At 39.7% G+C, this 16,980-nt stretch overlaps 1 protein-coding gene across 1 annotated transcript; it reads left to right on the top strand.

The window, feature by feature from the left end:
* Positions 1-115: 115 nt before the first annotated feature.
* LOC133665366 (toll-like receptor 8) lies at positions 116-16,408 on the top strand. The gene is made up of 6 exons (XM_062070652.1): positions 116-220; positions 6,411-9,463; positions 10,704-10,765; positions 15,384-15,470; positions 15,909-16,019; positions 16,093-16,408. The coding sequence occupies exons 1-6, from the start codon at positions 200-202 to the stop codon at positions 16,122-16,124; spliced, it is 3,366 nt and encodes a 1,121-aa protein (XP_061926636.1). The 5' UTR covers positions 116-199; the 3' UTR covers positions 16,125-16,408.
* Positions 16,409-16,980: the final 572 nt, after the last annotated feature.

Raw genomic sequence — 16,980 nt, 5'->3', positions numbered from 1 at the left:
ACTTCTGCAATTCTACTTCTATTTCTGTGCCACAACCTAATACAGGAAGCGATACTGCCTTGGCCTGCCTCTGTGGGGGTTTTATAGACATAATATATTAAAGACATTGAAGATGGAGATAAGTTGAGCAGTTGTTTGTATGTAGTTTGTCCTTTTGTTTAACTTGTGGTTATTTCAAAGCATTGACGAATCCCAAGGAATGAATAAAACCTTCAGAATGGTGAGTGTCACAAATGCAAATTTTTTTTTTATATGCCTTTAAAATTGTAACTAATTTGCTAGAAGAATTGTTTGTCATTTCTTTTGTTCATAATATCATTTTTTTAATTGTTGCTTAAGCTTTAAGGCGTACTTTTGACTCTGCGATGACAACCGTGGCCTAATTTAACTTGAGTTATTATGCGATCCCAACCATACCAAACACCATTTGCACAAACTGCAAAATGTGGAAGGGGTTAATAGAGGGAGACAGACAGAGAGGGGGGTGTAAAACAATGTTTTAATGCAGAATTTTTCATAGTAGTTTTTGGTAACACTTTAGTATGGGGAACACATATTCACCATTAATTAGTTGCTTATTAACATGCAAATTAGTAACATATTGGCTCTTACTTAGTCATTATTAATTACTTATCAATGCCTTATTCTGCATGACCTTATTATACAACCAGTAAGCCATTAACTAAGAGTCTTCCCTCAATAACCTCAGAATGATTGCTTATTAGTAACCCTAACCCTAACACTTATATGTTCCCCTAGTGTCCAAATAACTCTAAATCAAGTCTTTGTTATTTTAATAAGCATCTAATTAATGATGAATATGTTCCCCATACAAAATTGTGACCTAGTTTTTGACTGGATCCCATTACTTTGTGTACTAAATGATGTGATAGTGCAGATCACTTCGCAATACAACAAACACAACATAAATACTGTACTCCTGTCATTTGCTGGACATAGGTGGCACTATTGAAACATTAAATTATGACTGGAAACTCTTAAAGGGGACCTATGATGATGTTCCTCCTTTCTGACTTATAAATGTTGTTACAAAGTTAGATAGTCCTTAAACAATGATAAAACGTCAACTCATTAGGTTTGTGCAATTGGGAATTGTTTTGCTTTTTTTCTTTATACCAGTGGAAAACTTTTTCCCTCTCTACTGTTCCAAGATTGCTCCCGTGTTATACATTCTCCTCTCATGCCCCCCCCCCCCCCCCCCCCCCCACTCTAATGTCTATGAAATTAATACTTCCGTGTTTATTTGTCCACGACATTTTACACAGGACTGTTTTGTCAACATTGGATGAGCCGCTAAATTACTTTGAAAAAGACCGCGCCATTGGGACATCACTACATGGTTTGTGGAAAACAAGATAAGGTATAGGATCAGAGCCAGCCCTCGGCCCTCATTTTGGTATTTAATTAACATATGTTTTATCATTATTAGACCCTTGAAGTGCTCTCACCTAACATTGCCCCACATACACACACTCAGTATGTTTACAAGCACTATTATTATATACTTAATTGGCTTGAAAATAGCTTTTTAAAAACACATGTAAAAACTTTACATGCAGCCGGCAAATTTCCCTTTGCTTCATTCTGTAAAATAGAGATTACGCAGGTTGGGTTATCCTCAGTGGATAAAAATAACAATAATCATTATATTGATTATGATTCAATTTATTGGTGCATGATTGGCAGCACTAAATTGGCCCTTGAGAATGAATGTGAGTGTGAATGTTGTCTATTTGTGTTGGCCCTGTGATGAGGTAGCAACTTGTCAAGGGTGTACCCCTCCTTCCGCCCGAATGCAGCTGAGATAGGCCCCAGCACCCCCCGCGACCCCGAAAGGGACAAGCGGTACAAAATGTATATATGTGTATACTCTCTCTCTCTATATATATATATATATATATATATATATATATATATATATATACACACACATATATATATGGGTTGATAGGCAACGGTGTGACTGTGAATGTTGTCTGTCTATCTGTGTTGGCCCTGCGATGAGGTCGCGACTTGTCTAGGGAAGAGTGGTAAAAAATGGATGGATGAATGCCATGATCATGGGGCCCCCTAGTGGTTGAGACCCTAAACAACTGCATAGAGTGTTTATGTGATGGGACGACCCTAGAATAAAGTAATATTTTCATCTAATTAAGGCATGCGCACAATAACACCGACATGTGACGTGCACTGAGATAAATGCTGATAAAAGCAGCTTTCTTTGATATCTAATGTTATGACCGGTGAATCTATATTCTGTTTACGAAGTTTATTATTGACAGTATCTGAAAAAAAAAAAAAATATTAATGTTGTTTGGCTTCAAAAAAATAATTATGATACTTTCGTAAATGTTGGGGTGTGTAGGGGTTTATTTGCAAGCCGGGAACACCTCGACACACATACACGGAAAGCCGGTTAGAAATGTGACTGTGAAGCAAAATTTACGCCAAATTTACACCAAAGCATAGCCAATACATACAGTAATATTAAGACCTAAAGGAAGTGTGTTAAATGTAGATTAGAATCATCATAGGTGCCTTTTAGGTCCGATGTCTTTCAAGTTACAAGTTTATTCACAATACCATATTACGATTACAACAGTAGTGAATATCCATTTGAGGATGGTGGTAAGTGAAAGGGTCCCCCAGATAAGCTAGAAGAAGCTTTTGGCAGGGGGTCCAGAGGTCAGTATATGCATGGAATGCTGAAACATGGTGGCAAGCACAAAAGCGCGATATGATAAATACAAAATAGGAGCACAAAAGCAAGCATACACATACATACATTCAACCATGCGCAACCCAACAGTAGTCTACCCCGAAGCCACATGTGACAATGCTAATCCTCTAAAGGAGCACTAGCCATTCACATGAGGCATTAGAGATAGGTGGTTAATAGGTATGATTTCAGTTTCTTTTTGAAGTTGGAGAATGAATACAGCATCCTGAGGCTCTCATTAGACTTAGACTTACTTTTTATTGTCATTCAAATTTGAACTTTACAGTACAGATAGGAACGCAATTTTGTTGCATTAGCTCATGGTAGTGCAGGATAAAAAAATCAATAAGGTGCAGATATAAATAAATAGATTACTGTACTGATAAATATATTGCACTTTTGCCTATGCATCCACGTTTATGGATGTATGTTATATTGTCTTTATATTCAGTAAATTAATCCATTTTGGGGGGGAATTGAGGGGATTATTATGATAATGCATTCAAGAGTCGTACGGCCTGAGGGAAGAAGCTGTTACGGAACCTGGAGGTTCTGCTAGGGAGGCTCCGGAACCTCTTTCTAGAGTCCAGCAGTGAAAACAGTCCTTGGTGGGGGTGGGAGGAGTCTGCAGATTTTCTGAGCCCTGGTCAGGCAGCGGCTTTTTGCGATCTCCTAGATAGGAGGAAGAGGAGTCCTGATGATCTTTTCCGCCGTCCTCACCACTCTCTGCAGAGACTTCCAGTCTGAGGCACTGCAGGCTCCAGTCCAGACCGAGATGCTGTTGGTCAGTAGGTTCTCTATAGTGCCTCTGTAGAATGTGGTGACAATCAAGCCGGTTCCAGATCTTTGGTCCCCTGCATACAACACTTCGAGCAGTACAAGCCAGTAGACGATGTCTACCTGACATCAGGTCACAAAGTTGAGTGTTGTGGGCATGCAGGGGACGATAGATAGGAACCAAGCTACAGAGCCTGAGATTCAGCCTGTGGATGACTTGATAGGTTAGACAAGCATTGTGATAAATATTGAACTATGTCAGTCTTAAGAGATGATAATTATGGAATAGATGTCGAGTGAGGGCCCGTATGATTTTCTTTTGCATGGATTCTAATTTGTGAAGGTAGCTAGGGAAGGTGTTACACCAGATGACATTACAGTAGTTTAGATGTGGTTCAAAGAGAGTTTTGTATAGAGCAAGTAGAGCATAAAGAGGAAGATAATGACGAAGGTGAAAGAACAGGCCAACATTTGGATAATTTGTTTAACAGATGGCTAATGTGACATTTGAAATTGAGGTCTTAAAGGTGGTAAAATCTAATATACAAAACTCAAAACCAGTGAAGTTGGCACATTGTGTAATTTGTAAATAAAAACAGAATACAATGATTTGCCAATCCTTTTCAACTTATATTCAATTGAATAGACTGCAAAGACAAGAAATTTAATGTTCGAACTGAGAAACTTTTTTTTTTTTTTTTGCAAATAATCATTACTTTAGGATTTAATGGCAGCAACACATTGCAAAAAAGTTGGCACAGGGGCATTTTTACCACTGTGTTACATGGCCTTTCCTTTTAACAACACTCAGTTAACGTTTGGGAACTGAGGAGACCAATTTTTTCAGCTTTTCAGGTATAATTATTTCCCATTCTTGCTTGATGTACAACTGTGTGACAATAATTGGTACTTTAACTTTTTTTTAACTTTAAGTTGTTCAACAGTCCGTTGTCATATTTTAGGCTTCATAATGCGCCACACATTTTCAATGGGAGACAGGTCTGTACTACAGACAAGCCAGTCTAGTACCCGCACTCTTTTACTATGAAGCCACACTGTTGTAACACGTGGCTTGGCATTGTCTCGCTGAAATAAGCAGGGGTGTCCATGATAACGTTGCTTGGATGGCAACATATGTTGCTCCAAAACCTGTATGTACCTTTCAGCAATAATGGTGCCTTCACAGTGTCAAGAGGGGAAGGTCGCAGCTTGCTGCGGGGTTGTTCTTCCAGTGCAAAGACGGCTCCGGACGACAGCGTGAAGGTAGGCTTGGATTTATTTAACATAAATAACTCAAACTACCACAAACGCAAACAATAAAGCAAAAAAGGCAAGCGTGCCTAAAACACAAGTGAAGCTGCTAGTTAGCAGAAGCTATGGAATGGACTAGGAAACTTACTTGGTCAGAATGATACATGAACCGGTGTGACATAAAGACAATGCAGGCAGAACGAGTGATGAACAAAGGTGGGCTAATATCACAGTGACATGATTGGTGACAGGTGTGTGTGAGTCTAAACGGGAAACAGGTGCGTGACATGACAGGTGAAAACTAATGGGTGACCATGGAAACCAAACAAAACAAGGAAGTGAAACCAGGAACTAAAAAGAGTCCAAAAAACAAACACATGGCCAAAACAAAAACATGAACAGACATGACACACAGATGTGTAAGTTACCCATGCCTTGGGCACTAATACACCCCCATACGATCACAGATGCTGGCTTTTGAACTTTGCGCCTATAACAATCCGGATGGTTCTATTCCTCTTTGGTCCGGAAGACACGACGTCCACAGTTTCCAAAAACAGTTTGAAATGTGGACTCGACAGAACACTTTTCCACTTTGCATCAGTCCATCTTAGATGAGCTTGGGCCCAGCGGAGCCGGCGGCGTTTCTGGGTGTTGTTGATAAATGGCTTTCGCTTTGCATAGTAGAGTTTTAACTTGCACTTACAGAAGTAGCGACGAACTGTAGTTACTGACAGTGGTTTTCTGAAGTGTTCCTGAGCCCATGTGGTGATATCCTTTACACACTGATGTCTGTTTTTGATGCGGTACCGTCTGAGGGATCCAAGGTCACGGACAGTCAATGTTACGTGAAGTAATTTCTCCAGATTCTCCTAACTTTTTGATAGCATTACAGACCTTAGATAGTGAAATATCTAAATTCCTTGCAATAGCTCATTGAGAAATGCTGTTCTTAAACTGTTTGACAATTTTGTCATGCATTTGTTCACAAAGTGGTGACCCTCGCCCCATCCTTGTTTGTGAATGACTGAGCATTTCATGGAAGCTGCTTTTATACCCAATCATGGCACCCACCTGTTCCCAATTAGCCTGTTCACCTGTGGGATTTTCCAAATAAGTGTTTGATGAGCATTCCTCAACTTTCTTAGTCTTTGTTGCCACTTGTGCCATCTTTTTTGAAACATGTTGCAGGCATCAAATTCCAAATGAGCTAATAGTTGCTAAAAATGACAAAGTTTTCCAGTTTGAACGTTAAGTATCTTGTCTTTGCTGTCTATTCAATTGAATATAGGTTGAACAGGATTTGCAAATCATTGTATTCTGTTTTTATTTACAATTTACACAACATGCTAACTTCACTGGTTTTGGGGTTTGTATATCATATAGAGTGTGTGTGTGCGTGTGTGTGTGTGTGTGTGTGTGCTTGTTGTTTAAAAAAATTGCAGGACATGCTGATGCAAATGCCCTAAAGACACAGTTAAGTAAAGACATAGTTTAAAGTGTGCTAAAAAAAAAATGTAAATGGTACATTTCCGATACAGTTTTACAGAAAGTCTTTAAGATGGTAACAGTCTGAGCTTTGAATAAATTCCCAAGTTTTCCAAAGTTATACCTAGCTGACTTATTTTTTGTTCATCTACAGACTCCTATTTGTTGGATGCAATTGCTGCTGCTTTGCATGTGTTGCTGGCCTGCTGCGACTAAACCCAAATGGATGCGACCCCAGTTTCCTTGTGATGTCACAGCCAAGAATATCTCACAGGTTATATTTGACTGCAAAGAACGTAAACTGAAAGATATACCAGAAGGGATAACGAGTAATGCAACAGAGCTGAACTTATCGAGAAATAACATCAGTAATATCCGTCTTAATTCTTTTTCGAACCTAATGAATCTCACCCTACTCGACCTGAGCTTTGCAAACTACACAAAGCCAGTGAATATTGACCACAATACTTTCAGACAACTGACCAAGCTGCAAACATTGAACCTGAGCTTCAACCACCTGAATGCAATACCTGCCAAGCTCCCACCTAGTTTGAAAGTCCTTGTGATACGCAACAACAAGATTATATCCCTGAATAGGAGCAGCTTTAATGGATTGATGAACATGACAGACCTGTTGCTAGCCAGAAACTGCTTCTACTGGAACCCCTGTGGGACGTATATGAACATTGCAAAAGGCAGTTTAGCAGTGATGACCCAACTTCAGGTTTTGGACTTGTCCTTTAACAACCTAACAGAAGTCCCCAAAGGATTGCCCTTGTCGTTGCACGAGCTAATGCTGGCGGCCAATCAAATCGAGTACATATCGGAGAAGGATTTCCTTGACATGAACCAACTGGAACTCCTGGAAATCCAAGGGAATTGTCCAAGATGTCAAAATGCTCCTTATCCCTGTGTTCCCTGCAAAAACGGCTTACTTGCCATCCACCAAGACGCATTCAATAATTTAACAGATCTTAAAACACTCCACTTGGGAGGAAACTCAATGACATACATGAATCCACAATGGTTCTCAAACCTAAAGAAACTCAAAGAACTGTTTGTCGCATTTAACTTCTTACATGCCACAATATCTGGGGAGGCTAAATTTCTGTCACGCCTTCCAAAACTTGAAAAAATTGATCTGTCATTCAACTTTGACTTGAAGTCCTACCCCTCAAAACTGAATCTATCCAAGGATTTTGCAAGTCTAGAGGCGCTTAGAACTTTGCATTTGGAGGGGTTGGTCTTCCAGGAAATAGGAGCTGACACACTCAGACCTCTATACGAGCTCAAAAACTTGTCGACACTGAACTTAGGAACAAACTTTGTTTTGCAGTTAGACTGTGCCATATTAAGCAAACTATCACACTTGAGGCTGATATACCTTGCAGAAAACCGTCTCTATCCAAATTCGGTGAAAACTCTGGTGTATTCAAGTGATGGATACAACGAGAGGCAGGACTTTACGGTTTCAACATTAGCAATACGTCATCCACAGGAGTTTGAGATCACACATGGCTTAGTGAAACAGGAGTGTTTCGACTCCGGGCCAGTGCTAAGCCTCGCCTCAAATAATCTGTTCTTCATTTCACCACAGCAGTTCATTGGTTACATCAATATCACATGTCTCAACCTCTCGAATAACGGATTTTCAGCAGCGCTGAATGGCACAGAGTTCTCCTCCATCCCTACGCTGACATATCTAGACCTGTCCTTCAATAAGATTGATTTAGTCTACGACTACGCCTTCAGTGAACTAAAGAACCTCCAAGTACTGGACATCAGTCACAATTCTCATTACTTCCAGGCCTTTGGCATCACACACAACTTACACTTCATAAAAAACCTGCCTGTCCTGAGGGTGCTGAATATGAGTCATAACTCTATTTCCACATTGACAACAAAACATATGCACAGCAAATCATTAACAGAGCTACAATTCAGACAAAACAATTTAGGGACTCTTTGGAAAGAAGGAGAAAACTCATATTTTAAACTTTTCACCAATCTCACTAATTTGACCATATTAGACATTTCCGAAAACAACATCAACAAACTACCCAACCAAGTTTATCAGTTCTTGCCACGAAACCTTACAATACTACGTATTAGTAACAACTTTCTCAAGCATTTCCAATGGGACCGGCTAAGTTATTTCCCTAAACTTCAAACTCTGGACCTGAGCCACAATTCCATATCTGATGTGATAGGCATAGACTCCAATGCCACCAACAATTTGACAAGCCTTGACTTGAGTAACAATGACATTTTCCATTTGGATGACGGGTTTTTGAGAGGCGCAAAAAGCCTTAGGACTCTTTCACTTAGCCACAACAAACTAAACCTAATCAATCAATCAACATTCCAGTACAGACCTGAAATATTGTTACTGGAGGGTAACCCGTTTCAGTGTACCTGTGACATGCTAGATTTTATTCTGTGGATTGAAAACAGTGGTGTGCACATCCCAGGACTGATTACTGTTGTGACATGTGAAGGACCACAAAAACAGAAGGATCATCCACTCATCCTCTTCGATATTAACCAGTGTGTAAATGACAATCTGGCGTTCTTGCTCTACACAGTCACTTTTTCCTTCATTATTGTTTTTATGGTTGTGGTGACGGTTGCCCACTTATTTTACTGGGACGCTTCCTATGTCCTACACTATTTGAAAGCAAAAATGATAGGGTACCACTCTTTGAACTCGTGCTGTGGCATTTATGAAGTCTTTGTGATTTACGACACCAAAGATCCACACGTTTCCGAGTGGGTGATGAAGAATCTGCGTGTGAAGCTGGAGGAGGAGGGGGAAACACATCTCCCTCTGTGTCTTGAGCAGAGGGACTGGATTCCTGGAGTCCCCCTAATGGACAACCTAATTCAGAGCATCCGAGACAGCCGCAAGACAATGTTTGTTCTCACAGAGGGGTATGTCAAGACAGGCATTTTCAGGCTGGCCATGTACCTAGCACATCAACGATTGCTCGATGAAAACATAGACGTTATTGTGCTGCTCATGCTGGAGCCCGTGCTCCAGCACTCCTACTTCCTGCGTCTCCGTCAGAGACTGTGCGGGAAAAGTGTGGTGGAGTGGCCCAAAACGGCGGCCGCCGAGCCTTGGTTTTGGCAAAACCTGCGGAATGTCATCCGAGTAGACAATCAGGTCATGTACAACAAGACCTACTCCATGTACTTTAACAATAGGTGATGACCGTCAATATTTTGTTTGAGATGACAGCGAAGGAATGATATTTGGCCATTGTCACACATGTTTAGCATTTGTATTGTTTTTGTTTTGTTTTACAATGACAACTAAATACAAGAATTGTAGAAAAACATATGTAAAATGTGTGCTTTTGTCTACATGACTGCATACCATCTAAGGTCGTAAAACCAACTGATTAGATTTTTGCTGATGATAGTCCTGTTTTTCACCCAATCTTGCTCAGATTTTACAAACATGTGAAGTTCCCTAAATGTGTGTGCCAAATATTGTGGAGACTCGGCTAAATGCCTAAAAGTTACAGTCTGTGTTTTGTAAAGTGCATTGAGCTCTTGTTTTCATGTGGGGTTTTTTGCCTTTTGGTTCGGGACCCATTGGGATGTCTGACAAGGGGTGGCACTTTCGTGACTTATGCAGTGCTTTTTTGGTGAACTTCTGGATCTGCCTCCTGGGAGCCTTTTGGCCAAGGAGACCAGCTGCTGGGTCTCTGCCACACCAGAGTCCGTTTGGAGAGACTGGAGGAGATGCAGATGAAGAGACAGGGCTGCGGAGCTGGCGCTGAGCGTCGGGACGGACAAGTTCACATTGTCTTGGCTGAATGAGCAGGTGTCGGACACCTCGGTCTCCTTGGACGCATCCTCGCTCATCCATGCGGACTGGACACTGGCTGAGAGTTGGTGGGCGGCCGAGGGTGGAGTCAGCTCTCTTTGGTTGCTTTGTTGGGTCTGCTCCTGTCTCTGGCCATGCTCCCCCCACCCCAGCAGACGATGGCGTGGAACACCACAGACGCCACCACAGTGGATTTCTTTTTTTAAATTTTTTTTTATTGTTTTACTTTTGTGACTGTGTGTAGAAGTGGCTGGTTGCATCAGCTCTGCTCTTTTAATGTATTTAATGTCCTTTGTGTTCTTTGATGTTTCCCTCTTATACACATGTTTATGTGTGCTATGGCTATGAGTTTTTATTTTTCCTTGGCTTCAGTCTGGACCCCCTCTCCAGGGGCCAAGGCTTAGACTGAATTGTCCCCCCCCCCTTTTCCCAACGTTTACCTGTTCCTCACCTTTTTTGTAAGGGCCGTCGGAAGTTATCAGACCCGTCAGCGATACTGTTCTGTGTTCGTCTGCTCTTGAATGGGATTGTGCTGAAAATCTTAATTTCCCCTCGGGATTATTAAAGTATTTCTGATTCTAATTCTGATATCAAGTCATATAATCCACAAAGGTTGAATGGAGTCAACTCTGAAACATCTTCAACAAGGAAAAAAGTTGCCTTCATTCAACCCCGTGTGGATAATATAAAACTAATTTCACACATATAAAAAAACAAAAAAATAAGGTGTAAGGACCATTGATTGATTGATTGAAACTTTTATTAGTAGATTGCACAGTACAGTACTTATTCCGTACAATTGACCACTAAATGGTAACACCCGAATAAGTTTTTCAACTTATTTAAGTCAGGATCCACGTAAATCAATTCATGGTAATCACCAGCCCTGCAAGGTGTCGTTTTTTTTTTGTTTTTTTTTTTGGGGGGGGGGGGGGGGGGGTTTCAGGAAGTTGCCAACTATGTGTCATAAGAACAAAATTTACAGCATATATACTTTAAACCTCAGACGTAAAAGGCACAGAGAGTGTATATAAATAAATCTAAATATTTTAATAACAAGACAGCAGAAAATAAAAATAAAACTAACCTTGAAAGCCAAACGGTCTTTGATGTTGAAAACGCTGGCATTACTTTATTTGTCCGCATAGTGTCACTACCATAGGCGCCAATCCCAATACCGAGCACCCACATGGGATTGATGGCAACTTTAAAATATTTTTTAATAATTCAATTTAGTTGTTGTTAATTTTGTGGTGAGTTTGGTCAGTTTTACATAATTAGAAAGTCACAATTCATATCTAGAGATGTCCGATAATATCGGCAATCCGATATTATCGGCCGATAAATGCTTTAAAATGTGATATCGGAAATTATCGGTATCGGTTTCGCAAAAAGCAAAATGTATGACTTTTTAAAACACCGCTGTACGGAGTGGTACACGGATGTAGGGAGAAGTACAGAGCGCCAATAAACCTTAAAGGCACTAGCTTTGCGTGCCGGCCCAATCACATAATATCTACGACTTTTCACACACACAAGTGAATGCAAACATACTTGGTCAACAGCCATACAGGTCACACTGAGGGTGACCGTATAAACAACTTTAACATTGTTACAAATATGCGCCACACTGTGAACCCACACCAAACAAGAATGACAAACACATTCCGCACCGTAACACAACATAAACACAACAGAACAAATACCCAGAAACCCTTGCAGCACTAACTCTTCCGGGACGCTACAATATACACCCCACTCTACCCCCTACCTACCCCCCCCCCCACCTCAACCCCGCCCACCTCAACCTCCTCATGCTCTCTCAGGGAGACCATGTCCCAAATTCCAAGCTGCTGTTTTGAGGCATGTTAAAAAAAATAATGCACTTTGTGACTTCAATAATAAATATGGCAGTGCCATGTTGGCAGTTTTTTTTCATAAATTTAGTTGATTTATTTTGAAAAACCTTGTTACATTGTTTAATGCATCCAGCGGGGCATCACAACAAAATTAGGCATAATAATGTGTTAATTCCACGACTGTATATATCGGTATCGGTTGATATCGGAATCGGTAATTAAAAGTTGGACAATATCGGAATTTTGGATATCGGCAAAAAAAGCCATTATCGGACATCTCTAATACAATCTATAATTAATAAAGCCTAACCAAGATTTCACTATGCCCGATAGTAAACTAATGACACAATTATCTTGCCTTTGAACACACTACACAACGAAGGGCATACTCACTCAACAGCCATACATGTCACACTAAGGGTGGCAGTATGAACAACACCATCACTGTCATAAACACGTGCCATATAGTGGAACCACAATAAACAACAACGGCAAACACATGTTGGAAGAATATTTGCACCGCAACACAACATAAACACTACAGAACAAATTCCCAGAATTCCCTGCAGCACCAACTCTTCCGGGACGCTACAATGTAAACAAACGCCATTGGTGGATCTACACCTGACATCCACTGTAATGATACCACGCACAATAGCGTATCTACTCAACTACTATGATTACATCGATATTTTTTTAACATCACAAAATCCATTCATCTATCCATTTTCTCCCGCTTGTCCCTTATGGAGTCGCGGGGGGTGCTGGAGCTGTCACGCCAAATGTCTTCCCCCTACAAACCCCCCCCATTTACTTCCGGGTCTGCGTCCAATAAAATCACAAAGTTGCCGGGGGTCCTTAACCGGCATGCGACTGTCCTGTTTCGCGCCTGTACAAAAAAAAACAATAATCGATTTCTTCAGATTCCAGCAGCTGTCAAAGACGAAGTATCCTTCCAGCGACGGGCAGTCAAAGCTGAAGTGCTATCGATCGCTGTCAATGACGTAAGAGGAAACATGATCACGGAAGTAAATGAGGGGGGAAGGTTTTTGTAGGGGGAAGAAATTTGGTGTGACACCGCCTATCCGAGCTGCACATGGGCGAAAACTTCTTTCATTTTGTATTTATTTATATCATGTTTATAAACTCAGGAAATATGTCCCTGGACACATGAGGACTTTGGAATATGACCAATGTATGATCCTGTAACTACTTGGTATCTGATTGATACCCAAATTTGTGATATCATCCAGAACTAATGTAATGTATCAAACAACAGAAGAATAAGTGATTATTATATTTTAACAGAAGTGTAGATAGAACATGTTAAAACAGAAAATAACCAGATATCAACAGTAAATGAACAATGAGATTAATAATTCATGTTTTACCACTTGAATTTAATAATTTTGACAAAATAATAGAATGATAAATGACACAATATGTTACTGCATATGTCAGCAGACTAAATTAAGAGCCTTTGTTTGTTTACTTACTACTAAAAGACAAGTTGTCTTGTATGTTCACTATTTTATTTAAGGACAAAATTGCAATAAGAAACATATGTTCACTACTGATGTATTTGGTTTTCCACTGGGACGCTTCAAGCTAGTGTGAGAAAAGGTAACCAGCAGTCGTGCTAGTCACACTACAATAAAATAAAATAAACCACATTAAACCAATTAAACTATCACTGTATCAAAATGATGTTTTGTGCCATAAGTTACCTATCCTCGCCAAACTTGCGCTGAGTTTTCTTCTTCTATTGTTTATTGACGATTGGCAAGCAACTTTTTTGGGTGTGCATTACCGCCATCTTCTGGAATGGAGTGTGGCTACAGACGCCACCCTGATCTAAATTATTCCCTTTAACCCTGTGTTTCCTAAAAGATGTATCTAATGCTCGTTGTGATAACATAATATCCTCTATTGCAATACCAATCTTCTCTGCCTCTAATGTCTTTTCCATTTCTATCTATTGTCGTCCATCAACAGGAGTCAAATTAACTTCCGGTACGAGTCGGAAAAATCTCATACTTATTATTTAACAGGGGTTGAACTTTTTTTTTTCTAGCTTATTAAAAAGGTTAAAATGGTTTGAAATATAAAATATATTGACTTAAGTTCAATAAAAATAAGCGGTTTTTTTTAAAGGTTAGTCGTGGCGTCTATTGTTTATTGACGGTTGGCCAGCAACTTTTTTTGGTGTGCATTACCGCCATCTTCTGGAATGGAGTGTGGCTACAGACGCCACCCTGGTCTAAATTATTCCATTCAACCATGTCTTTCCTAAAAATGTATCTAATGCTTGTTGTGATAACAAAATATCCTCTATTGCAATACCAATCTTCTCTGCCTCTAATGTCTTTTTCATTTATGTCTAATGTCGTCCATCAATAGGAGTCAAATTAACTTCCGGTACGAGTCGGAAAAATCTTATACCTATTATTTAACGGGGGTTTAATTTTTTTTTGCCCAGGTCATTAAAAAGGTTAAAATGGTTTGAAATATAAAATATATTGACTTAAGTTAAATAAAAATAAGCGTTTTTTAAAAAAAAAAAAAAAAAAGGTTAGTCATGACGTCTATTGTTTATTGACGATTGGCCAACAACTTTTTTTTGGTGCGCATTACCGCCATCTTCTGGAATGGAGTGTGGCTACAGACGCCACCCTGGTCTAAATTATTCCATTTAACCATGTCTTTCCTAAAAATGTATCTAATGCTTTTTGTGATAACAAAATATCCTCTATTGCAATACCAATCTTCTCTGCCTCTAATGTCTTTTTCATTTATGTCTAATGTCGTCCATCAATAGGAGTCAAATTAACTTCCGGTACGAGTCGGAAAAATCTTATACCTATTATTTAACGGGGGTTGAATTTTTTTTTGCCCAGGTCATTAAAAAGGTTAAAATGGTTTGAAATATAAAATATATTGACTTAAGTTAAATAAAAATAAGCGTTTTTAAAAAAAAAAAAAAAAAAAAAAAAGGTTAGTCATGACGTCTATTGTTTATTGACGATTGGCCAAAAACTTTTTTTTGGTGTGCATTACCGCCATCTTCTGGAATGGAGTGTGGCTCCAGACGCCACCCTGGTCTAAATTATTCCATTAAACCCCGTGTTTCCTAAAAATGTATCTAATGCTTGTTGTGATAACAAAATATCATCTATTGCGATACCAATCTACTCTGCCTCTAATGTCTTTTTCATTTCTGTCTAATGTCGTCCATCAACTGGAGTCAAATTAACTTCCGGTACGAGTCGGAAATATCACATACCTAGTATTTAACGGGGGTTGCATTTTTTTTCCAGGTCATTAAAAAGGTCAAAATGGTTAGAATTATAAAACATATTGACCTAAGTTAAAATAAAAAAAACACGTTTTTTAAAAGGTTAGTCGTGACGTCACTGCTCATTTACATACCAAGCCTTATTTAAACGGGACTCGCGGAAGTACACGTCACTCTGCTTCCCACTACGCCTAGTGTCCTACATCGCTGCTTTACTTCAACCTGGTAAGTTTTGTTTTCGGTATCAATCTGTAAAAAAAAAATTTAAAAAATGTGCTGAGTTGGCTTCTTTTTGTTTGCTCTCGCTTTAAAATTGTTGCAGCGATTGTTAATGTTAACCCCCCAAACCCCTAAAAAAAATGAGGGCTTTCTGATAGCTACATGCTTGACGGGGTCCTTGTAATAGTCATTGGCGTTTTATCTGTTTTACTATCGGACTGTGAAGGTGTTGCTTTAATGCTCCGCATCAAAGGGCGTTGGTCCTGCATGCATGCACATCTTCAACTCTGCCATCATGCTGTGTGCTTTCTGCACGCCTTCCTTTTTGTTGCAACGCATTGTTAGTTAGCTACATGTTGCTAAACTGCTATGTTGCAGTCCTTTTTTTTTTTTTTAAACCAAATGCTTCATTTTTAATTTTTTTTTTAATTTTTTTTTTTTAAGTCTCTGCAATCATGTCTGACAAACCCGACATCACAGAAGTCACAACCTTTGACAAGTCCAAGCTGAAGAAGACTGAGACCGCTGAGAAAAACCCACTGCCCACCAAAGAAAGTAAGATTTTCACTCTCATTGGCTTTCTTTTGAAGTGCATCTCCTTTAAAAACACAAATGTCTTTTCTTGCAGTCATCGAGCAGGAAAAAGCAGAGTCTTCATGAAAACTGACCCACAATGTGCTGCAAGCCTCCTTTTTTTTTGTCAACTGAATATCACTGCATTTACCTTTTTTTTTTTGGGAGGGTGTAGTAAAGAATGGCTTGCACACGGCAGGTTCATTGGGTTTCTTGGGCGTTTCATCTCCAGTGAGAGGAGTGGGTGAGGCCACGCTTCGTGATATGCAGCCCCCCACACTAGTCTACCTGCAACATCCTCAGTTTGTCTTTGTAAATCTGGAATGCACATGGTTGTTTAATATGCAAAATAATAAAAACCTGTAAATGGCTTTTTGCTGAATTCTCTAACGCAGTGGTTCAACAGTGTGTGAGCTACAATCTGAGATTATGTAATTTCACCTAACTGGGTTAAAATTTTCCAAAACCAGTAATTGTAATCCGCAAATGTGCTGTCTAGAGCTCGGCAGAGTAACCATGTTATACTCTTCCATATCAGTAGGTGGACGCCGGTAGATATTGGGAACAGGTTGTGTGAGACGACGGTTTGTCGTGATCACAATATGCAGATCGCAGGTAAAAATGTATCTAATGCTTAAACCAAAAATAAAAGGTGTGTGCCCCTAAGAAAAGGCATTGAAGCTTAGGGATGGCTATGTAGAACAAAACAAACTGAACTTGCTAGAAAATAAACAAAACCAGAATGCTGGACGACGGCAAAGACTTGCAGAGACTGCATCCACAAAGTACATCCGAACATGACAGTGTCCACACAAAAAGATAGCAACTTAACTATTCTTGATTGCTTAAACAAAAGCAGATGCGGGGACTATCGCTCAAAGTAAGACATGCAACTGCAACAGGAAAACACCAACAAAACAGAAGCCACCAAAATAGTAGCACA

The sequence above is a fragment of the Entelurus aequoreus genome, linkage group LG14 (assembly GCF_033978785.1).
Source record: "Entelurus aequoreus isolate RoL-2023_Sb linkage group LG14, RoL_Eaeq_v1.1, whole genome shotgun sequence".
Lineage (NCBI taxonomy): Eukaryota > Metazoa > Chordata > Actinopteri > Syngnathiformes > Syngnathidae > Entelurus > Entelurus aequoreus.
This window is presented reverse-complemented; position numbering and strand designations above follow the sequence as displayed.

What these genes read in the sequence shown, in the direction of transcription:
- LOC133665366 (XM_062070652.1), top strand. Translation starts at nt 200, where the DNA reads ATGAATAAAACCTTCAGAATG. An exon ending in AGTTGCCTTCATTCAACCCC is followed by an intron (nt 10,766 to 15,383) that starts GTGTGGATAATA and finishes TTACATACCAAG; the next exon opens with CCTTATTTAAACGGGACTCG. An exon ending in CGCTGCTTTACTTCAACCTG is followed by an intron (nt 15,471 to 15,908) that starts GTAAGTTTTGTT and finishes TTTTTTTTTAAG; the next exon opens with TCTCTGCAATCATGTCTGAC.